The sequence below is a fragment of the Magnolia sinica genome, chromosome 12, assembly GCF_029962835.1.
Source record: "Magnolia sinica isolate HGM2019 chromosome 12, MsV1, whole genome shotgun sequence".
Taxonomy (NCBI): Eukaryota; Viridiplantae; Streptophyta; class Magnoliopsida; order Magnoliales; family Magnoliaceae; genus Magnolia; species Magnolia sinica.
This window is the reverse complement of record NC_080584.1, coordinates 47,972,198-47,998,360: the sequence shown is the minus strand read 5'-3', so window position 1 is coordinate 47,998,360 and position 26,163 is coordinate 47,972,198. Positions and strand designations below refer to the sequence as shown.

Here is a 26,163-nt window from a genome sequence, read left to right as displayed (position 1 = left end):
TTTTGCTCAATCTCAAAGCAAAAGAAAATAAATCTCTTTCATTCATAACATGCATAATGGCTAGGGTGGGAACATCTAACCTTTTATAGTCTTAGAAAAATGTGCTCTCAAATAAGATTCTCAACATAAAGACGCTTAATAAATTAAAAGTTGTTCCCGACTCCCTAATCTCAACACAAATATGAGTTACACCAAAAATAAGAAAACATGTAAACAAACTAAACAATTAAACTATTTTGTGGCCCATGGGGGTCCACGATCAAGATATCTGATGATGATGATTTAACGGTCCGATCATCCTGTCCACTCAATCCAACGGTCCGATGTGTCCATCAAGCTCTTATATACAGTGCACGTGCATCATCTCAGTGGAGTGTTCAAAGATGTACGAACATGCATGTGGGGTTTTCAACATGGATAGAAATGTGAATTAGGCCAAGTAGGCTCCATATAATGGTTGTCTAGCCATAAAGAAACTGGCTCAACCCTCCTTTGGTATGGCACTTGGATGTCCTCATCAGCAATCTAAACCATTTATTTAGGGGTAGACATAGCTCTTAAACTAAAATATGTTGGTTGATCTTGATTGAAAAATATACCACTAGATTATTTCACAAACCAACACCACCTGCATGTATTGCCTTAGACAGAAGGTAGGATGCACCATTAAAATGCTTTGTGCCATATGATAGCTAGTTCATACTGTTGATCAACCGTGATCATTGACTAGACAATTGATTGTCCATTTTTGCTGGATCCTGGTATTTCTGTTATTCTTAGATCCAACTGTTGAAGAATCCAGTATAACAAAGATCCTATTGTCGATCATCCATTACCAATAGATCCAACTACTGATTATTCATTTAAACCATTTTTCTTGAATTATCAATACATCCTACCTTTCCTAGAACATTGCTAGATCTAACCTCTGATCTTCTATTATCACTACATCTGACAATACAGCTTTCATCCTGCATGATTTCAATGCTGATCGTTTATTAACAGTACATCTAGCCGCTGATCTTCCATTATTGCTGGATCAAACAATTGGTCTTCACCCATCTAGATCGGACCAATTATCATCCATCATTGTTAGATTAGTGTTAATCTAACCTGTCTCACTGTTGATCTCTAGGTTTTGAAGTTGTTGGTATTTGAGCAATTATGCGGTTGGATCTCACTTTTAGAAGTTTTGAAGGTGTTGGTATGGGCAAAGTGGACCATTTGATCTTACGGTCCGGGGCAATTGGTTACGACAATTTAGATTACTTACTTTGAGTTTCATGTAATTAGAGGTGTACACAAGTCGGTCCGGGGCAATTGGTTATGACAATTTAGATTACTTACTTTGAGTTTCATGTAATTAGAGGTGTACACAAGTCGAACTCGGCCACTTGCTGACCCCAGCTCAAACTCGGCTCGGCTCAGTCCCCGAGCCTGACTGACCAGCTCAGCTCAGTTCGATCAGCAGCTCGAGCCAGTTCGAGCCGAGTTCTTATGTGCAGTATTTTCACAAACACATGGCATGCACCTTCAAAATCTCACTGTATATAAAATAACAACAATGGTTTTACAGGTATTTTATCAAACACCTTGTTAGCAACATAAAAATCAAGAAAAAAAGAAAGGATATTTGTTTCATATACTTACCTTCCTTGCCACCAGCCACACTTCATTGAGTCATTTCATCAAACACTTGGTGAGCAACAGCAATTTCAAAGTAACCGAGTCACCGAACTGAATCGATCCGAGTTCGAATCAAGTTGGGTTTGATCTGAGTCAAGTCGAGCTCGGGCAAACTCAAACTCTGTTCAAAATTTTTTCAAGCTCAAAAAATCACCTCGTACTCAGTTTCGAACCAAGTCGAATTGAGCTTTTTCGAGTCGAGTCGAGCGAGCTACCGAGCTAACTTCGCTCGTGTACAGCCCCACATGTAATACTCTGGCAGAGTATGATATGCATGCTAAAACTGTAGATCCCACCGTCCCTAAGGCCCTTCCAAAATCAGATTGGATGAGAGCCCATCATTTTTTTTTTTTTTTTTTTTTTTTTTTTTTTGAACCGTCTGGATCTTTTATACTTTCAACCGTCTAATAAATGTCAATTTTTGGTTAATGATACCATCTAGACTGGGACCCATAATTTGGGCTGTTTAATTTTGATTACCTATATACCACGTATGCAATTTCTAAGTGCCCGTGTATCATTCGTTACACTTTTGCTAGAGTAATTCAAGATATCTTGTCAAAATCCTGCCCATGATGTCCGATGGGGTGACGAATGATATTCAGGCACTCATCAATCAGCTTTACAACTACCACGGCCATCCTATACGTATCAGTAGTGGTAGAGATGGCCCTCGGCATTAGCAGTAATGGAGCCTGCCAGAAGATCAAACCATACCCATGTTAGAAAACTTTTCTTTTGGGAGCAGATCCAAGCCAAAGACCCTGGCTGTTTAGGGCTGTATCAAAGTTGCCTGTATAACCAAACCATGGGTCCGGCTTATTTTCAGGACCTGGTTAAGTCTCGGGCAGAAAAAATATGCAAGCTAGACCAAACCAACATTAAGAAACTTTCTTTTGAGACCGGATCCGATCCCAGGACCTGAGCTGTTTATTGCCACCTACTTGGCTTTGAACCAATTTTCAAGCCCACAGCCACCACTCAGCCTACATTTCAGACCCTAAACACAGCACACAGTGGGTCAGACACGGCACATCTGACATTTTGACATTGTCAACGGACTGATCTGCCTGAAGACGGTAGTCCATTTGCAAGAGGAAGAATTAAACAAATAAATAAATAAACAGATAAAACTCCTAATTTAGCAAAAGAAATATTTCCCGAGCAAGGAAAATCACTCACCTTCAATATACACATTGATTATGAGGCGAGTTTGTACAAGGACAGGACAAACCATTTACTCAAGACTATCCAGATTCAAATCCAACTACTCAAATCTATAAGAGGAGAGAGATACAAATGCTAGTAAGAATTATTCATATGGGATAAGCCAGAAAGAGCAGTATAAAAATATCTAGTTGCTCACCCGAGTGAGAGAGCGGGTGATTGATACCTCAGCTTAAGTGCCTGTGTGCCTTGGTGTCTGTTTACAAGTGAATGGTACCCCACAAATCCTACTCCCCATGAACGTCAATCTTGATGAGGTTCCTGTGCTGGCGGAGGAGCGAATCTCACATCTGCTGGGCGTGCCACCACCACAGTATCATCTGCAAACAGTGATTTGATAAATGAAGGGGTCTTCAGTGGACGACGGCCCGACATCCGTGGATAGACATCTTCCAGGAAATAATATGCGTGGCCCGCTATCATACCCTGCACCCATCACATTCAAAGATTTCAGTGTTGACCACCGAACATACAAAAATAATAATAATGATAAAAAAAGGGCACATCGGAAAGAAGAAAGAGTGGATAGCAACTGTTTGGGGTAAAAAAAACCCTCTCCTTTTTATACTTGTGCCTACAAAATCTAGCATAAGTAGAACAGTGAAGGGGCATGCATATGGATCAAAGCATAGAAAGATCATCATCACTAATAAGCATATCATTTGTAACCTCTGATGAGTTATTGGCCCTGGTTGGACAAATTTTTTTATTCTATTCTAATGAGAATCCAATACCCACTTCAATTATTACCCATTAATTTACTGAACTCTGAACAGATTATTAGATGTTTGGTTATCCTGCTTAAGATTTGAATTTGAAGTTCTAACTTTATTACTTGTTTTAGTACTAATTTAGAGAAGTATTAATTTATAGATTGTTTGAGTCATTATTATTGCCTTATGTAAGGATCAAATTGGTCATGCATATGGATCAAAGCATAGAAAGATCATCATCAATAATAAGCATATCATTTGTAACCTCTGATGAGTTCTTGGCCCCGTTTGGACAAATTTTTTTATTCTATTCTAATGAGAATCCAATACCCACTTCAATAATTACCCATTAATTTACTGCACTCTGAACAGATTATTAGATGTTTGGTTATCCTGCTTAAGATTTGAATTTAAAGTTCTAAATTTATAACTTGTTTTAGTACTAATTTAGAGAAGTATTAATTTATAGATTGTTTGAGTCATTATTATTGCCTTATGTACGGATCAAATTGGTCCTACCAATCATCAATGGCCATCCATCATATGGATCCCATCTTTGACTGATCATGTCTCCCTATGATCACTTCCACCAAAGGAATCTTACCGTTCCATCAATGACAAGAAAAATGGACGGTCCCTATTAACCATATTGGAAGCGATTAGATCATTGATCCAGACCATCCAGCCCCATTTTTTTTATTGTCCATCCCTCATTAAAATCATTTTGACTGAATAATCCTAACCATCTGATCAGTTGCAAAGAAAATGGGAGGTCTAGATGCATTACATTGGAAAAGGTCCATTGATTGCCATGCCTCTAAAGAGAACTTAACTCAGACTATCCAATCCATTGTTCCACCTAATCAATGAGAAGGAAAATGGACAATCCCAAACAATTATATTGTAAAAGGTCTTCTTATCAATCTGGACCATCCAGCATGTGGGTGCCCACCTTTGTTTGTTTGTGCTTACTTACTAAGAATCACTTTGACTGGATCATCTTAGCCATTCACCCAATAGCTGGAAGTTAGATGGTCTAGACTAATTACACCGTAAAAGATCTGACTATTAATCTGAACTGTCAATGATGTGGGCCCCAACTTTCATTACCCACGACTCCTGGGAATCACTTGGCTTTACTCAGAAGAGTCTAATCACCTGATCATTATTGTATGGCCTAGGTTGATTATAGAGGGAAAGGTCCAATCATTATTCTAGACCATCCTTCATGTGGGTCCCACTACTGATTGTATGTGCCTCTCAAGAATCACTTTAACTATGGCCATCTAGTTGATTAATTGCCAACAAAATGAATGATCCCCATCAACTATGGTTAAGGTGCATTTGGACCATCAGCGCAAGGGCCCAAGGTTGATTGCCTGTGCCTCTTAATAATTAAGGTGGTCCATCACTTGCACCCCATTATTGAGGGAGGAAAGGTGGACTTGGGGAGAGAAGGGCCTCCAGTATAATGACTCGTAATTATAATTCAAAATAGTTTTTTCATGTTCTCCATTTAAAGAGTTATTGGTGTCTCAACATATTATACTCACAAAACAATTTCAGCCATAAACTCATTATACTACATGTAATTCCAAACTCGTTATATACTGTACAATGAGCTATCCAAACAGGGCCTTAGTCAATAATTTCTAATTAGTAATGCAAGAATTACAATGGGCCTTAGTCGATACTTTCTAACTAGTAATGCAAGAATTACAACTAGCCTTAGTCAATAATTTCTAATTGGTAATGCAAGAATTACAATGGGCCTTAGTCAACAATTTCTAATTAGTAATGCAATAATTACAATCGACCTTAGTTAATATTTCTAATTAGAAATGCAAGAATTACAACAGGCCTTGGTCAATAATTTCTAATTAGTAATGCAAGAATTACAACGGGCCTTAGTAGGGTTTTAACTTTTCAAAATGCATTTACAAGTTCTCATACACTATGCTAAAAGTGCCAAGAAACGTACCAGAAGATCAACCCAAGCACTAGTACCTACGAGTATTGAGAATCCCAAAAGAACCTGTAACAAAGTGAAAACAATCCAAACATTAGTGGGATTTCCTTGTGAACATCAACAAGAAATTATCCATAAAAACAGTGGAAACAAAGACCAATCAGTGGAAGGACCATCTTGGCCATAGAAGAAAAGTTACCATTGTAATTGTCAGATTATCAGTTTAATTCGTTTGGTTCACAGTTTGTATTTCATGGATTCCCAGTGAAAATGATTTATCTCATAAATTCACTGAGCTTGCAGATGCAGTTAGTTTGGTTATGGCATCGATTCAAATCGTGGGGAGTTAAGGCACCACGATCCTTGCTTCAGATTTGACTTGACAAGACAATACAGTGGCTCTATTTGCAGGAGACATTCAGTTCGCTTAAGAGATTGAAGACGCTCACTCACCCATGGTAAATAAGCTGCTGTGAAAGTAAAGAGGCCCAAGAAACTCATATGAATAAAAGGATTCTGTTTGCTCCAGACATACACCTGCAGGACAGAGAAGTGAAAACAGGTAGCTCAGAGGATGGCATGGTGATGAAAAACATGCTTATCATACATCACGTGCTTCCATCTGAACATATTCCAGGAAAAAAAATAGATGGTAAACCAGCTCTATCAAGCTATTGTGTGAAAACAAGATAACTTGGCCATTGTACTGACCATCATGAACGTCAAAGAATTGCTGAGGAAGAAAATTTTCGCGAAAGACTCTGACACATATGGTATCATCACACCAACAAGAACAATCCCAGTTAAAACTGTAGCACCAAATAACAACATGTAAAAGAAATCCGCTGTCCGTCCCCTGAACGAGTTCTCTTCCAGTAGCTTGCAGTATCGCGCAAGGAAAAACATGTGGAATAGGAAGTCCAGGTCTGTCAATACCAACAAATAATCATCTCTATCAATACACATAGGGTGTAAGAAGCTGCTCAAATTTTCAAACAATAGACAACCTCTACAAAGATCAACCAAAAACATTACATCTGGCAAAACAGCTGCTCAATTGCATGAACATACTCTTCAGCAACATGCATTTCCAAAAGACAAATTAGCTTTAAACCTCTTACAAATAACAAGTCATGAAGCACAACTTCTAATCAGTTAGATTATCAAGAAGCTAAGCTAATATAGAGAGAAAAAAGAAGAAGATAGCTTGACAATTTGCAACATGGTACTGTTAACTCATTTTTGTATCAAGGAAATAAATAAGGCAAGAAAATTCACATCCGTTGTTGTCAAATGCAATTGCATACGCGCATACTGCGGATCAGATCGCATATGCCATTATGGCATATGTGATCTGGCAAGTATGCAATGGCATACTTTAATATGCAACCGAGATGCGATTGCATATTTCCCAACAGTCAATTTATTTATTTATTTTTTTTTTCAGTTTGGTGCACTTTTGTCGGTAAATAGGCACTCACATCCCTTCCATTTTCACTATTCTTTACTCCAAAGCTCTAAATCTCTCACTCATTCTCTATTACACCTCTTTCTCTCTTACTCTAATCTCTCTACAACTAATTCAAGTATGTTTATTTTTTATATTTTGAAAGTTGTGCTTGTTTTTTGTAAATTAAGTTGTAAGTTGTAACTTATGAGTAGTTTCAAGTTATCCATTTATCAGTAAAATTTCTATGTTCGAAGTTTTTAATAATTAATTCTCTCTTAATGTAGCTTGTTGATTGTTTTGTTAAAAATTTTATAAATATTATATTATTAATTAAATATATAACTCATTAAAATACTCAAAGTACAATGAAATAAGTAAAAAAATGAAATCCAATCATGTGTACTAATTAGGCAATTTTTCCTATTCTTTTAGAATTTTTAGAATTTTTTTCAATTTTTTTTTTCAAAATTTTTATTTTTCAATATATATATGCGATGGCATATGCAATTATGCAATTGCATATGCGAATAGCATATGTTGTTCTTCGCATGCGATCGCATATGTGATTTGACGACATTGTTCACATCCATAGACATTCACAAGACATTGCCACATCCATAAAAAAAGAAACAAAAGCATGTTGTTAGAAGGCTTTTGTTATTATCTTGGGTTCTTATTACATTCCAGGCCATGAAATACCACAAGCCCTTTAATTATACTATATATAGTAACCTTTGATTATAAGACAATAATAGATGACAAAGTAGTTAATTTAGAATAAAAGGTTAAAGTTACTATCAATGCAGGTACAAGTGTCACACCCCTTCGTTGGTAGGCGATGGAGGGTTCGCACCCCTTCATGTAGAGAAGGGTGTTATACAAGTCTCTACTTCATGTAAAGCCTCTAGCACGTTGAGTATAGAATTGGTTGGAAGGGGAAACAGACTACATGACAAATAGCACGTGTAGCTCAGAGAACAGGGAGCGCGGGGATGTATGCTTCCATAGAACGCGCCATGTGATTCAATGAAAAGCAGCCCGAGTTGCTAAGAAGTATGTGGTATTTGTTGTACTTGAGAGCGCGCATGAGGGAGAGCACCAAATAGTGACCAGAGCATTCTTTCTACATGAGAGGATGCAAAGGGATGTTCATCATCTATCAATGAGAGGCCAGAAGGCTTAGAATAGTGCCAATGCATTAAGGAGAGGTCCTCCGGGCTCATGAAAATGTCTTCCGGCAGGCCAAGAGTGCGGCCAAATGGACACTAGTCCTTAACATTGAAGTGAGGCTTGCACGCACTGCTGCAAGGCACCTTCCCAGACTAGAAAAGCGTGATCATGACATCCCAAATGAATCTTCATTTAATCAATTTTCAGAAGAAGAGCCCAGCAGAATGACTCTGCGATGAACAAACTTGGGAAATTCCAAAATACAAGGAATGGTTCACGCTCTCCATAGTACAAGGAATGGTTCGCACAGAGCGTGAACCATACGCCTGGCCTCCATGAGAACCACTTCCTCGTACGCTGTGACCTTCAAGCTGTGAAGGTACTGGCACCACTGTGGTCCAAACGCTATTGTAAGAGTGCGCAGTCTGAACCTGCAAAGAGAGAAGGGCGCAACCCCTGATCACACCAACAACACTTTGGTACTAAAGAATGATTCTCGACCCGAGAATCTAAAGACTGATTATGTATAGACGAAGCCCAGCCGCGCTCTTCAATCAGAAGGTAACCAAGTGCCAATTGTGCCCTTCAATCACAAGGCGAGTGCCAGTGGCGCTCTTCATGGTCAAGGCAACCAAGTGTGCTCCTCTCATAGAAGAAGAGCGCACCCAACACTTTGTCATGCAACCTATTTCTTGCTCTAATGACTTCACCATTCTGCTTCTTTTCTCGTCCAAACAAGTAACAATGGAAAGATTCATCTTTGAGGCAAGTTTTTTTTCCTAGTTCTATATTTCCAATTTTACCTTATTTTGAAATTTATTATTTTCTATATTTAGTACCAAGATTTATTTAGTTGAGAGAGCTAAATCAAGAGACTTCGGAATTATCTTAGAATATCTCGTATTTGGGGAATCTTGCTGACTAAGAAGAGGATAATGTTGATTAAGTGCAATGGAACAATTATGCATGGAGCAAACAAAAACCACACTTATTGCCAAGAAAAGGTTTGATCAGATTATGTCTGCTGCAGTAAAATCGGGAAAGTATCCACTACAAAATCTTCTATATTTTTTCTTATCCTCGTAGATTTGGTCATGTGCAACAAAGACCAAGAACTGCACCAGCTAGAAGTGATGAGTGCAAGTTGAAGGCTCTGAAAGGGCAAGGGGAAGACCCAAACAGTCATGGGTGGAGGTAGTAAGAAGAGACTTGATGACCTATGGTCTAACTGAAGTTATGGCCCTTGATAGAGTGGAATAGCGGAACAGGATTTGTGTAGCTGATCCCATAAGAGGATTCATGTAGCTGATCCCAACTAGTTGGGATGAGGATTAGATGATGATGATGATGATGAAGCGGAACAGGATTCGTGTAGCTGATCCCAACTAGTTGGGATAAGGCTTAGATGATGATGATGATTTTGTCTTATCCTTAATTCCTACAATGGGAAGCTTCAGAAATCATGAATCTCAAATCAATACTCAAATGGTGTGAATTGATCTCTATGCTTAAATCATGGAAAAGTGCTTTGGTTGACTTGGGAATTAATGCAATGCTTGAGGCCAGCTTGCCTCAATCCTTGGGTGTAAGATTCCACTCTCCCGCTATTTCGGTCCCTATCCTAGAAAATTTTGCGAACAGATTGATGCTGTGGAAACATAGCTTTCTGTTTCTTACAAGTCAAATTGCACTTATTAAACCATCTTTGGTGAATCTTCCAATTTACTCTCTCCCTATACAAAATTCCAACTTTGATAGCTAAAGATTAGAAACAATTAAGACCACAAAAGTAGATGAGAAAGATGGCAGTATCATCTTGTTAGCTGGAGTGATATTCAGAAATTGAAGGTGATCTAATGGTGGTAGTGATTTGAAGTGAAAAGGAGGCATTGTGAAGAAAGTTAATTCCAAGGCCCTGTTTGGCAGATGCCTACAATTGAGTTCATGTCATTTTAGTTAAGAGAATATGTATTGGAGATCTTGATCTCTCATGAATAATGAGTTCATGTTAACAGCAACTAAATCTCTAATATATAATTACTTTTGACTAAAATGAAAAGAATTCATTTTTAGGTGTCTACCAAACATGGCCTAAGGGCCTGTTTGTTTAACCCTTTACCACGGTAGATACTGGGATATAGATAATGATTACTTTTAATCTATGTTTGGAGAGATGGAAGTGACGATGTAAATATGTCTCGCGAAATGTGATTGCATTGTATCAATTAGCTACGCAAAATTTGTGGGTCCCACCGTGATGTAAGTGTTTGATCCATGCTGTCCATTCGTTTTACCAACTCATTTTTAGGGCATGAGCCCAAAAATGAGGCAGATTGTAAGCTCAAGTGGACCACACTGCAGGAAAATGGGGGATAATAACGTCCACTATTAAAAGTGGAAATTTGTGTAGGACGCACAGTGATTTGTATCTGTCATCCAACCTGGTCATAAGGTCTGAGAGACATGGATGAATCATGAACACAGATATCAGCTTGATCCAAAACTTGTGCCCCTGAGAAGTTTTCAATGGTAGGTGTTCAATTCCCCTGTAGTGTGTAGTGTGGTCCACGTGGGCCCCATCAATTTTACATATTTCATTTTTTCCCACCTCCATTTTTTGTGAAACTGTCAACGTCAAAAACCCATATTATATGAATTTCCCCTGGTAAATAATCATTACCCATTTGCATGCATTTACCATGGCAAAGGGTTTAAACAAACAGGCCCTAAGCAAATATGGGATTACAGGAAAAAGGTATAGTCAAGGGATGGGAATGGGGTGAGGGATTTTAGTGGTGTAGAGCACTAAGCTGGGAGAAGTGACAAACAAGATGGAGCCAACCATCAAGGAGGGGTGGAGAATAAGGTGGCAGCGGCAACATGGTTAGGTTCTAGAAGGTTATGTGGTTGGGAAATGAACCTTAGGTACTTGCTTTTCCTCACATCTACGAAGTAGCAGGACAAAACGGAGGTCCGGGTGAATAATTGTTACAAAACCTAGTGGGATTATCATGTTGCATAAAAACCTTTACGAGGAAGAGAACAAACTTCACACACAGCTCAAATTAGTCTTCATCAATAGAAATGTGAAGAACCAAATACTTGGAAGTCGTCACCTAGGGGTGAATATTCCATGAAGTGCTCTTTGTACTAGAGAGAGACTCCAAGCCACAACCCGCCAATAGAGAGAGAGAGAGAGAGAGAGAGAGAGAGAGAGAGAGAGAGAGAGACTTAAAAGAATCAACGAAGTGCAACTACTTCAGTGCATTTGCATGGTTGCTGAGACAACTGCTATGATCAAAACTATGGAACTTAGAAGGACAGGTGGGAGAGAGAACATAAGAAAATGATTTCCAAATTTATTTGAACCCAGAAGATTTTGTTGCTGGTTAGAACAATCAAATTTGAATCTATGGTTCAGTGGCCAACTGGAACCCGGAAGGGATGAAGGTGAAGGGCACGTGGGCTAAGAATGACGTAAATAAATAAAGAGAAAAAAAAAATAGAAAAGAAACTTGACATGAAAAATCAAGAATCAAAAGAAAGCAATCCTGCCTGCATGCCTTCTAGCCAAGCAGGAATTATATAACAGAAAGAGTAGATAAGGGGGGAAAACAACTAAAGAAAATGAGTTCTTGATGAAGCAATAAGATTTCAAATCAAACAAATTCTGCAAGCTTCACAATGAACCACTAGACGGAAGTCCAAAACGCCTCACAACAAACCACATGAAAGAAACAAATAGAAAATTATTGATAATCTATATATGGAGTCAGCATATAAGGGTTATCTACTGGAGTCACAATACTAGCAGAAACACATTTCATCCAGAAACTCCCATCAAAGGAATCAAACAATTGACTAGAGCATTATTTTATCAATCATTCATCATTATCCCCATGTGTATGGATTGCCGGCCTTTTTATAGGGCAGCATACAGCGTTGAAGAATGTAACAGATTTTGTCTTCCTATTACAAGTAGAGATCTCCAAAACTGCTATAATAACTCCGAAACATTAAATTAAATGCTAAAGAACAACTATTGCCAAAAAAGATCGCATATCTACTTCTATGATGAGCTATATACTCAACCATGTGGGTCTATATGAACATACAGTTGCTACGATCCTATTAAATATGAAAACCTGTCATCGTTTTTTTTTTTTTTCCAAAAAAAAACTTCTACTGCATGTAAAGGCGAACACAGTGACCGTCTACTACATAATCTTTCGAAAATTGGCTTCACATCACAGACATAAGAGGACTAGAAAGCTGCAAGGTATTTCTAGGCACTTCTAAACATGGCATCGAGAAGACATCCCCTTCTTGAAATAGAGTATCTCCTTTTAGAAATCAATCATAAATGCCAAGATAGAAAATGTGGAGCAAAAACTGGCACCCCTCTAGATCTACGGGGGACACTTTCCATCCCTTTTTTTTTGTGGTTGACAAATACAAACAGTCCAACTAATCACTAACCTGGGTCATCCGAACAAATTAAATACAAACAGTCCACCAATCACCAATCTGGGTCATCTGAACAAATTGAATGATCGATATGCTATAACCAGATGACATATGGGGTCCACCCTTCGGCCGCTTTGACATAGATATGCTTGATATGCGACCCCCATGACTTGGTAATAACTCATCATCAAATTGGAAGCCAATAGCTCACCACATGTCACCAATGTCCTTATTGGCCTAAGCATCAGCTGGTGATGAAGGCCTAACCATCAGATTGGTTTGTGATAATCAAAGTGCCTGGCATTATTGCTGCAAATCTGGTTTTCCGTGAATTAACCAAACCGCTGCAGGAACCCAAAATAGAGAGAGAGAGAGAGAGTCATTGTTTCTTCCATTTTTCCATCTTTGATCTGTTGGATTTGTCGTCATTGGGATGCAAGTAACATAAACAACTCAACATAAGCATACTAATTATCTTTAAAATAAATAAAAAGACCCTCAGCATACTCCTTGTCCGAGTTTTACTTATCTAACCATTGATTTGTCATCATTTCCAGCAACTAATCCATTCTTTGATCTGTTAATGGGGTCCTCAATCAATCCAATGATGAATCTCGGTATCATCTTGGAAGTGAATTCATCAGGTGCATCAACCATTGGATCCTTATATGCCCTGTTGGATCTTTAGATGCCTCAGAATGAGATACATTCTGTCCTTCCCATCTCTGTCGATAATCTAAATGAGCTTAGACCATTCCATGCATTTCTTGCAAATCTTCTATGCATTTTTTTATTAATGACCTCATCTCCCCACATGCCTCACTCGTCCTCATCTCATTATTTGATTAATTACATGGTTTCTTACTAGGAGGCATTTCTGAATAACCAACATGTTGTTACAGGAATCCGGATAGAAGAAATCACACAGCTTGAAAAAATCCACCCCTCGATGACATCACAGCAATGAAGGATGGGCTGGTTTTGATTGAAAGATCCCTCTCCACCCATTAAACAAATCCTCCTCCAACCTTGGCATGAACCAACTGAACTCAAAAAGGTCAAAGAAAGCTTGGAGGAAAAAGTGATTGACAGTCACTTCACCTTTCTAGAAAGAAAGCACATATTCGGCATTGCCAGTTCCTTTTCTTCAATTTATCCAACATGAGGATCATTTTTGCAACTTTCAACCAAACAACAGCTCGACTTGAGGAGCATTTGATCCCCACAATTTAGTTCGATGCAATGGATGGGAATTTCTGGTGTATCATTTTGAAAAGGGCTTAAGAGGAAATGACTAATCCATAGCTGGAGCCTGCATTTGCTTCTTCTAGCTCCGCTAGAGATCCTAAACTATCTAAATCTCCTAATCACACAGATTCCTCCTAATGTTTCCTTCCCAAGAATTTCAAAGCAGTGTTAGACCTTTCCTTTTTGACAGGCAAGAGAATGAAGCCTCACGAAACTCCAGTGAGAGGATTATTCCTCAGTCCCCACTCATTATCCCAAAAACAGATCTGTCCTATTTCCAGCCAAGAGATTTTCTTTAAGAATCCTCTTGAACACAGCAAAAGAATCCCCCCAAATTAAGAAATCACCTTCCAAATTTGAGAACCTTTCCCTCTTGTAACCCATCCTGGGTCCCAACCTCCAACTCACCATTTTAATTAGCTATTGACTCATGGTAAAGCATCCCTTGCTCTTGACCAAAAGACACCACCATTTCAATAAGTGAACCTAACATTTTCCTCAAGCCCTTCCTGGGTCCCAACCTCCAACTCACCATTTTAATTAGCTATTGACTCATGGTAAAGCATCCCTTGCTCTTGACCAAAAGACACCACCATTTCAATAAGTGAACCTAACTTTTTCCTCAAGCCCTTCCAATTCCAATTCCTCATTCCTTTAGTTTTGCACTACTACCCACTTCACAAGATGGAATTCTTCCAGGCTTCCCCTCTATATGGAAGCCCCATTAATCTTATCAAGCTTTTTAGCAACCGAAGCCAGGGTTTTGAACAATTGAACAATGATAGGTAATAAATCAGAAGATTTGTTATCAACAGCATTGATTTAATTTGATGTAATTTGACCTCCCAAAGACACATAAGATCTTTTCCACGACACTAATCTTTTCTCGACCCTTTCTACCACCCAATCCCACGCAGTTGGAGCCTTTGGATTAGCACGAAGTGGTGAGCCTGGATATTTCATCGAAATTTTTCAATTCTATCAAAAGATGATCGAGAAGCTGTCCTGTCAGCTTCTATGGTCTTTCAGAATAATATTGATAACCCAAATCTGACTCATGCCTGCCTTGCAAAAAGTAACTGTGTTGACCACGAACTGTAAGTGAGAGGCAACTTCCATGAGACTCACCTTGAACAATCTTAGAATTCCTTCCCTCAAATGGGCCGCAAGCTCTTTTATAGGTTGTGTGCGGCCTTCTAGACATTCCAGATTCCCTTTTTACAACCATATATTGCCAGAGAAACACTGTAAAGAAGTATAGAAAAATACTAGAGAACAACCAATTTTATAAAAAAAATAATAATAATAAGAAATTAAAAATTAAAAATTAAAAATTGCATATCTACTTCTATAATGAGTACATAACCATATGGGTCTACATGAGGATACAGTTCCATGTAATCCTGCTAAATATGTCAACCTGTTCTTCCTTTTTTCCACTAGTAGCTTTTATTTCATGTACAGATAAACTCTCTACAGAAAAATGCTAGAGAACAACAACTGCAATAACTGCATATCTACTCCTACAATGAGTTGCATATGATTGCTCTAACCGTGCTAAATATGTCAACAATGTCCTGTTCCCGAAAATAGTTTCTATTGCATGTAGAGATGATATGCAGTTGCTTTATACTGTATAATCATTCCAAAATTAACTCTTTCACATGTGTTACACCATAACCCCTCAAACTAAGCAACATTGAGTGTAGCATAAGCTACACGATACTTCTATTTTTTTTATTAAAATAATAGGGAAATATGGTAACGTAAAAATAAATTAAATATAAAAATAGCAAATAAAGGCCTATGAAAAAAAAAAAAAAACATCATTTTTAAGTAAAAGCATGTTCAAGACAAGTTCTCAAAAGCCAACCCACTTGTATTCAACCCAGAACAAATCACATTGACAACTTAAAAGCAAACAAATAACATAAACATACATGCATAATTCTTTTTTGCAGCTTTAATGATGAAAAAATGTAGTGAAGAATCACTAAATGACAAAACATGTAAAAGTCATGTAACTAGCTGCAGGATTCAATGGGTTGGATGCTAGACTGCCAAATGGAAAACAATGGACAGCCACCATTTTTATTTTATTTTTTTATCCAAGGGCCACAGCATAGAAAACAATGCATGACCACTCAAAAACCACCATTACTGTAGCATGATGGTATCCCTATGCTCCTCAAAATTTAGCCAAGAGATATTCTTGTGTGGTCGATTGATTCTCTCAGTCTTTTTTCTTCAATCATTGTGTGGATTGGCATAACCAAAAGAGGGCTTTTGAAAGAGGGAATAGGGCTTTCAGTGAGAGAGGGAATAGTGCTTTCCAAAGAGGGAAATTGAAAATTATTTGTTTTAATGTGTTAGCATACTGTGCTAGTTTTACACCATATAAAACCAGTTGCAACTCTTCAACCATATACTTGGGAGTTGTTACGCTTGCCTGATATGTATGATTCTAGAGATATGTTCCATCCCCAACAGGGACCCTAGTTTAGATGGTCTGGGTAGAAGTAAATCAATGCCATGTGTGAGGAAAATGCGTCGCTACCATTTTTCCAGTTATGCTTAACTAAAATAAAAGTATTACAACATAAAACTTATAAGATTTTAAGCTTTAAAATGCACTTCCATGGTAGTGTACACCAACTACGTCATATGCTACATGGTGCATAGCATACACTGCACCCAAAATAGCGTATGCTTCATGGGAATTACGCTATTTTGCTGCGCTATGTAGCATTGTAGCATACGCTACAAGCGCTATTTAAAACACTGGTAGTCAGCATTACAATTGGCAAAAACAGCATTTCTGACTGTCTGCAAACCAAACAGCTAGGATCAAAACAATGTAACTTAAGAAATGCAGGAGAGAAGGAAAGGAAAATTAAAATAAACAATGAAATAAATAAGACAACGGACAATAATCCAAATCGAGCCAGTTGTGAAGGCAGGCTGGCAAGCATGAGAATGAGGACAAGTAGGTGCAATGTTTTAAGTATCAACGATATCGGCCGATATATCATGTATCCCACCTGTTCGATATGAAACTCACAGGTATTGCTGATATATCCCATATGTTCGATCCAGCGAACATTTTCAATTTTCTATCCCTTTTTTTTGTTGAAATTATGTTAAATCAGTGTCAAATGGTTACAAATCCATTGGTTCTTCATGTTTTGCATGAAAAATCATCGAGTTGGAGCTTTTATTTTGATATCCATTAGTTTTTCATGTTCTCTATGGTTTTTTTCAAAATTTTCCTTCAGCCAACTGTCAATTGAGACTAATTTTGAAGTATTTAGGAGCATTTCATGAAATGATTATCACATACAATGTGTCCCAAAACGGTTACGTATTAGCCGTAACGGCCGATACGTAACGGTAACGGTGGTACCCATTACGCGATACGGGGCCGTATCGGCCGAGTCCCTTTTTTGTACACATAACGGCCGTTACGGGCCCATTACGGCCGTTACTGACCCATAACGGCTGTTATAGGCCTTGGAAAAAAAATAAAATAAAATAAAATAAAAAAACCTTACCTTTTTCCTTTCTTTTCCTCTTCTTCTTATTCTTCTTCTTCTTCTTCTTCTTCTTCTTCCTCTTCTCGGCCTGCTGCGGCTGCGACTACGGCCCTGCTGCGACTGCGGCTGCGGCTGCTGCCTCCTCCTCTCTCTCTCTCTCTCTCTCTCTCTCTCTCTCTGTTCTTTCCCTCTTTTTTCTTCTCTTCTTTCCCTCTTTTTTCTTTTCGGTTTCCCTCTCTCCTTTTTTTTGTTTTTTTTTTTTTTTTTTTTTTGCAGGCGTAAGCTGCTGTAGGTACGTGTCACGCTAAGACGAGCGCTGACACTCCTCGAGCTCTGAGTTGTACGAACGGTTCAAAGGAGATCAAAGTTTTATGGGCTCCACAGTGATGTATTTATTATATCTACACCGTTCACCTATTTTTAAATATTATTTTAGAGCATTACCTAAAAAATGAATCATATCCAAAGATCGTTTGGACCACACCAAAAATAGCAGCGGAGATGATGATTTTCACCATTAAACAATTCGTAGGCCCACCGTAACATTTATTTTCCATCCAATCTGTTCATAAGGTCAAAAAGACCTGAATGAAGAGGAAAAACAAATTTCATATCACTCTAAAAGTTTTGTGATCCTAAAAAAGTTTTCAATGGTAGACGTTCAATCCCCCACTGCTTTTTGCAGTGTGGTCCACTTGATAATTAGATCAGTATTATTTTTCATGTCAAGCCTTAAGACGATCTCATCAAATGAATGGACGGTTTAGATATAACACATTCATCATGTGTGGGGCCCAAAAAACTTTGACGTGTGTGCTACACTTCACAATCCGAGTCCCGCCTAATTTGAGCCCTTAAAAAATTATACGAAAGACATATTAACTTAAAATTTACCAATTAAATTATAAATTGCAATTGCTAACTCACAATGCCAAAATCAAATTATTTGAATAGTTTTAATTGTTATTTTGTGTATTCTTATTTTTTAAAATAGGGCCCTTTGATTTTTTTCATGATTCACTATCCAATAAATGTCCACTAATACATAAGTGGGATAATGACAATAAATTGCATGAATTTGAGGCTAATTTGGGGCATAGATTGGTCCTCCAAGTCAGTCCGAAATTGGCAACGCCATCTACCTAAATTTAATTTCATTTTTTTAAAGAACTACTGGGAGAAAGATATTAAATTGTTAAATATATAAATTAGATATTTAGAAAATTAAATATATACATTTTGTAGTCAAATTCAGGTTACCTGGTTCAAAAATTAATCAGACAGTCCGATACAGATTCTCACCAAAGAGTGGACCGTTACACCACCATAAACATATTCCAATTTATAAACGAATGCATATTTGGAATGCTTAGAATATTCCGGATTTAATACATATTTTTTTATATTTTTTTCGGCAAAAAAAAAATTTTACGCCTGCCCCCGTATCGTCGTTACGACCCCGTATCTGTATCGGTTTTGGAGGTCACCGTTATGCCAACCGATACCGATACAGGACACCTTGATCACATACACTCTAATTTTGAAATTTGAGTGTAGGTGGTCCAATTTGAGAAAAAATCAGAATTTTTTCAATTTCTCCCAAATTGCTTGAAATGCCGCACTCCAAACATGAAATCAAGCATGTATGAGTGCTAATCTACTTATTTGTTAAGTCCTTGTCAATTTTGGAAAAATAAAAATCATTTTTTAATGGAAATTTTAATATAAAAAAATATTGAAATATTATTTTTTTTTTTCGAAATTTCTCTTCAACTAGCTGTCAATTGAGACTAATTTTGAAGTATTTAGGAGTTGTTTGATGAAATGATCATTGGATACACTCTAAATGTTATGCATTCAATTTGAATATAGTTGCATTCGTTCAGTCAAACAATGCATAGCTTAGGACCCCATATAAAGGAAACCTATTATGTGCAGTTCTTTTTTGAGATGTTATGAATTAAAAGTGTGTATTAAGGTCTTTTTTTAATAATCCTCGAAGTTTCATTGAAAAATTCAACCATTTTCCCAATGTTTCTACATGTTTCCCAAAACGTGCGATAAATTACCCGATATAAACAATATATCCTGTGCGATAACCGATACGTATCTGTATCCCAAGGGTGCGATACGTAACGCGATACCGATATTTCGAACACTGGGTAGGTGGACTGGGATGCAGGCTTTCCAGGTCAAAAGTGGAGAGGACCAGCACTCAAAACACTCAAAATAAGAACCCCTACTATACTACCATTTATAAAGCGCAACATCAACATTAAAACCAACATATATACATGCATTTATCATATGTAAAATGGAAAGCACTATTGAGATCCAAGATGCAACTTTACCCATTTTGCGGAAGTATAAGAAATTCGTGATGAGGCGCCAAAACTCATATTGGCGAACCACGAGCGTGGGATTCAGGTACAGATGATATGGAGAGATTATCTGCAAAAACCATAAAAAATAATAATAAATAAATAACAACTAGAAACTAAACCCTCTCCCTCTTCGAATTTCCAAAAAATTACAAAATAAGAAGAACCCTCGACTGCTCACAACAGGAAAACATAAGTTCTTAAAGAATACAAACAGAAAAGATGATAGAAAAACATAACAGGAAAAACAGGCTCAATCGCAAGCTTAGGGCCAATTTGTAAAGCAGCTGCTGAAAAAAAAAAAAAGAGAATATGGTGGGTCACAGCAATAATAACTTGGGTTCATGCGGAAAGAATCTAGCTAAACTTAAACTGTGTTACTTTTACAAAAGGGAGAAAATACAAGGTTTCTCTTTTGCAACAACAAGCAGGCATCAAAGTTGGCGTTGAGGACCCCGTCAGTAAGGGTGACAATGGATCAGGTTTAAGCTGGGTTGGGGTTAGACCAAGCCTCACCTGTTTACGATAAACGGATCAAGATTGTAGCCCAAGCCAAATCCACGACCAATTACCCTATCGCCCGACCCAATCCACTTAAAACTCATCAAGCCCCAGCCCGAGCGAACCCGAACTATTCAATTGTATTTGGATTGAGCTCAACTGATCCAACCCGACCCACCACAACCCAACTCAGGTTTAAGAGTGGAATATAAGGCTATAGCTATCCACAACTTGGCCCAATATACATAAATAAATCATCTACATTTCTTCTTTACTTTGTTTCAGGTTTTGCGTCGTATCATATCAGGTCGGGTTAGGTAGGGTTCAACCCAAGCCTCACCCATTTAATTTGGCCTGTGCCCACTTCAAAAGTGGGTCGGGGAAGTTGACCCACATGCTGACCTGCACTAATACCACCCTACTCGTCACATGCCGCAATTTAGTTTTGTCACACGTTCCTATCTCAACTGGCCCTAAACCAAAGCTAGAAAAAAGATCTGAAAATCAAAATGTCTTTGAAGATTCAACTGAAGAACCAAAATCCCCATAAACTAAACATAAACTCATATAAATAAAGGCACAAGAGAAAAAGTTCCAGCAGAGTATGATGGTTCACAAACACTTAGCAATTGTACACATTAACTTGAATTTAATCGTCCAATTAGTGAAGCACAAACATAAATGGGTCATGAACCAAAATTTATAACTATACCAAATGACACAATTTGTTAACATCCAAGGATGGTTAAAATGAAAAACAGTCAACCATGCTAATTCAACAAAAGTTGTTCATTAATTTTATTTTTATTTTTTAAAGTTAGAATCATCCAATCAGCATGATTTTCTTATTTTGAACTTTCTACATCAGGGCCCATAGTTTGGAGAGTTTTAGATGAGTTCAACGTGTGCCATGTGTTACAGTTCCTAAGTGCATGCATATAACTGTCATGCTCTAAAGCATATCAACTAACTCCCAAAGCACAAAATCCACATATCTTCTAGTTAAAGAACAAATCCACACATATATAGTTTAAAAAATGTTGGAAATATGCAAACCAATGATTATGATTGAATTCCTTCTATCTTATGAAAAGAAATTTATCCGCAACCTTTCATGAGATGTGTTGGCGTGCACAGATTAAAATACACCTGCAATGTACATGGATTTGTGTACACATGTGGAGTACCATATGTGACTAGGATTAGAGTTAGACCTAGATTAGGATTAGTTTCTCTAAATCCATTTTTATCTTTTAAGTCTTCTCTTGTAAATGCATTACTCAACTTGTAATCTCCTCTACTAATACATCATTAAGGAGGGGGGAAATACAACTCTCCCTACTCTCATTCTTCTTTTCTTCTTGTTTATCATGGTAAGAGAGCTTTACTGATGTTGATCCAAAATTTCCTTTCTTCTTATTGGTTGTCTTCCTGATTCTCTAAAAGTATTTGGGGACTCTCTAAGAAAATCGTGTTGAGAGTCTAGCAATTTATATTCTTTTCTTCAATCTGTTAAATGGTGAAAGAGGGATAATTTATCTCCATCACCATCCTACAAGCATCTGGAAGCGATTTCACCACTGGCTACCATCTCTGGAAGAAGGAATCTCACCAAAGAAGATTTGATCCCCCTTTTAGAGCACCGGATTTGAGTTCCACCCCTTTTTCCGACACTAGATCTATACCAGAAGTTCCTACAGGACTCGATCATCGGCACCAGATTTGGGATTAGGTGATGTAGGATAATTAACCACTTGCTCTAAAAGCTCGAACTGATAGAGCATGGCGAATTAATCCCTTTATCTCATAGCCCAAGCTCCAAATCCATGATGGGTTCCGCCCCTCGTGGGCCTCAAATCCATGGGTTCCGCCTCACACAGGCCCCAAATCCATGGGTTCCACGGGCCGCCCACCCCGAGTGTGCCCCTACATCCCACAGGCCACCCAACTCGAGCCTGGTGTGAAAATGCCCCCTGCATTAATCACCCCTGGTGAGGAGTCTCGAACATGAGACCTCCCACTCCAATACCAATTTGATGTAAGATAATTAACCACTTGCTCTAAAAGCTCAAACTGATAGAGCATGGCAAATTAATTCCTTTATCTCATAGCCCAGGCCCCAAATTCATTGGTTAGGTCCTCGGACGAACCCTCCTCGTGGGCCCCAAATCCATGGATTCCGCCTCACACGGGCCCCAAATCAATGGGTTCCATGGGCCGCTGACCCCGAGTGTGCCCCTACATCCCACAGGCCACTCCACTCAAGATCGGTGTGAAAATGCCCCCGCATTATTAGGAGTCCTAGTTGTTGCTAGATTTCAGCCTTATATCCATTTCCAGCTCCAAATCTATCACTAGAAGCTTCTGACATCACCGGAATCCAGTCTTGTCATCATTTCTATCACTGAATCTAAACCTGAAAGCCCTTGATGTCGTCGGACTCAAGTTCAGATGTCTCTGACGTCGTCATGGACCACCTATTGCCATTGGATCTAACATGCAGTCCTCTGATAGACACTCTATCTACCACCAAGACCATCTATTGCTACTGGATCTGGCGTAAGTGTCTTCTTCCATCACTAAATCTGCCTCTTGAACCACCAAGACCGACTATTGGTGGCAAATCTAACTTGCGGTCCTTCGTCGTGCATTGGATTTTTGCCTCCAAGACCCTCCAATGGTACTCTTTAACATCTCTAAAATATTTTATTATTATTTTCAAAATGGGAGATGATAATTTATTTTCTAAATGGGAGATTTATAAATAAAAATAAAATAAAATAAAAAAAACACACCCTTTCATCTGGACAAATGGATAGCCCCGGCCTTACAATTACTACAATAAAACTAGATGGCACAAATTATTTAGAGTAGTCCCAGGCAGCCCAAATGTATATTGGAGCTCGTAAGAGACTGAGATATATTACAAGAACCAAGGAACAACCCAATCCTAATGATCCCATGTATGATGAATGGGAAAGTGAAAATTGGCTTGTAATGTCTTAGTTACTAAATCCCACACAACCAAACATTAGTCGTGGGCTTTATCTCTTAGAAACCACGAAGGATGTATGAGACTAAGTCGCCAAAATTTACTCTCACCAAGAAAACTTAACCAACCTTTACCAACTCCATACAAAGATGAACAATCTCAAACAGGAAGATGGAAACATTGAAGAGTACTTTTCTAACTTGAACAAAAAATGGGAAGAATTGGATAATTGTCAAACCACTCTTGACCTGAAAGATCTAAAAAAATCAAATATGTCAACTCCGAATCCTTAAGTTTCTTATTGGTCTCTATTCAGATTTCGAGCCTCAACGTATACAGGTTCTTAGGAGAATCTCTTCCTGCCATCAAATCTGTATATAACTACATACGCACAAAAGCTAGACGAGGGAATGTCTCCCATGTTATTCTTCCAAAATAGTCAGCTTTGACTGCAGACTCCAGAAATGCTAAGGGGCAAGGAACAAGACGACGAAACGTGGATAAAGATAAACATAGATGTAGACATTGTGGAAAGAGATAACATCTAAAGGATGGTTGGGTCCTTCATCCTCTTCTTCAACCAAAGGATGCCAAAACAAAGTCTTCTACTAATGTGAGCATTACTGAAGATACCATCCATAGTAACCAATACCTAAGGGACAAGACCGTCAATGACTTGCAACAAGTGGCGGCTCTCCAAGACTCCATCTCTGCTACTAACCAGATAGAGATAAGATAGTCAGGTACTACAATTACACACTACGTCCATCAGACATTCTGAATCATTGATTCAAGGGCATCTAATCACATGATGGATATGATTGATGGATATACTTCCTACTCACCTATCTCTGGTAATATTAGATTGGCTGATGGTTCCAATTCCAAAGCCTCAGAAAGGGAATTGTTCATCTTTCTGAGTTCTTATCTATTTTTTCCATGTTCATTGTTCCCTCGTTTCCATCTAGTCTTCTTGTTGTAAGCTCTCTAACCAAACAACTAAATTGTCGTGTTATTTTTTATCTGTCCTATTGTTATATATATTTATGACACCATTCTAATTGGTACAAGTGCAACTGTAATATACAATGTTAAGAAATTCTTAGCCTTGTCTTTTGAATTGAAGGATTTAGGGTTGTTGAATTACTTCCTTGGAATTGAAGTAGCTCGCTCAAAACAAGGAATCTTTTTATCCCAACGTAAGTACATGTTGGATCTTCTCTTTGAAGTTGGTTTACTGGGTGTTCATCCTATTAACATACCTATTGAAGTTAATCATAAGTTACATGAAAGACAATAAACGATATTGACAATCCCAACACGTATTGTCGACTAGTGAATCAACTAATTTATCTCAACTTTACTCGTCCTAACATCTCTTATGCGGTTGGAATTGTAAGCCTATTTATGCAACGACCTTGCCGTTGTCATCTTGAAGTAGTCTATCGAATTCTTTAGTATCTGAAAGTTGCACCTGGTCATGGCCTTCTCTATTGAAATCATGGTCATTTGAATTTTTTTTATGATGTTGATTGGGTTGGTTCCTTTGATCGACACTCTAGTACAGGATATTGCACGTTTGTTGGAAGAAATATATTTACTTAGAAAAGCAAGAAGCAATCTATTATTGCCGGCTCATCCACGAAGCCAAACATCGGGCAAGGGTCGATGCAACATGTGAATTACTATGGGTAAAAGCCATTCTTTAAGATATGGGAATGGGATTCACAATGACTTCTTCAATTCCACTACATTACGATAATCAAGCGGCCATACATGTGTCTAATCCAATCTTCCACGAATGCACAAAGCACATTGAAGTCGACTATCATTACATTCAACAGAAATTAACTACCAAGCTTCTATATACACCCTTTGTTCATCCAAAAAATCAATAAGCAAATATCTTCACCAAAGCCACATCAACAATGCACCTCAAGATCATCAATATCAAGCTTTGCATGAATGATATTCATGCACCAGCTTGAGGGGGAGTATTAGTTTACAAAGATTAAAATGCACCTGCACTCTGCACAGATTTGTGTACGCATGTAGAGTACCATATGTGATTAAGACGAGTTAGACCTATATTAGGATTAGTTTCTCTAAAACCATTTGTATCTTTTGAGTCTTGTATGGTAAATACATTACTCATTCTGTAATCTCCTCTGCTAGTGCATCGTTGAGGGGAAAATACAAGTCTCCCCACTCTCATTCCTCTTCTCTTCTTCTTGTTTATAAAGATGTTATCTTTTAGGAAAAAGTTGAGATATGTCTATTGGACCTTACCAAGTTGCTAATACCCACCCATAAACACGAGGCATGTATACATGCCAACCAGCACTAGTGTTGGCATGCGCAATTGCATAAGCGATTATACAATCACACAATGGAATACTCCCCCTCCAATTGCATATGCGGTTATAGCATAAGCCATCTGCAAAGTATGCCATTGCATACGCATAAATGCCAACGGCCAGATATTTGACCATTGGACCCTTCTTTTTTTTTTTGCAACTTTTTTCCCATATATTAAAGTGATTGCTAGGTTTAAAAGAATAACTATCTTTATATATAAGCATGCCCTTCTTCTCCATCACATAAGAAAACACATTAGGTGTAATTTACTTCATCCAACAAGCACTCAATTCGCAATGGCCTTTTTAACAATACAGTGGTTGTATGAAAAGAAAAGGGAAAAAAACTAAGCTTAAAAACTTTGTAGTTTCGGCCGATTAGAATAATAGACCTTAGTAAAAAAAAGGTAGAACATAAGTTAGTCTAATAAACCCTCCTTTTGCAATCATTTTGGACACAAGTGCTAAA

General features: G+C 38.0%; 1 protein-coding gene across 1 annotated transcript in view; it reads right to left on the bottom strand.

Annotated features, from left to right (window-relative positions):
• Nucleotides 1–2,849: 2,849 nt before the first annotated feature.
• Nucleotides 2,850–26,163, bottom strand: part of LOC131221328 (derlin-2.2) — a 31,304-nt gene continuing 7,990 nt past the window's right edge. Inside the window, exons 2-6 of the mRNA XM_058216545.1 lie at nucleotides 19,815–19,914; nucleotides 6,307–6,521; nucleotides 6,049–6,132; nucleotides 5,608–5,661; nucleotides 2,850–3,339 (exon numbers count right to left, since the gene is read on the bottom strand). Coding sequence (XP_058072528.1) covers nucleotides 3,157–3,339; nucleotides 5,608–5,661; nucleotides 6,049–6,132; nucleotides 6,307–6,521; nucleotides 19,815–19,914 — 636 coding nt within the window. The 3' untranslated portion in view covers nucleotides 2,850–3,156. The remainder of the gene's footprint in view (nucleotides 3,340–5,607; nucleotides 5,662–6,048; nucleotides 6,133–6,306; nucleotides 6,522–19,814; nucleotides 19,915–26,163) is intronic.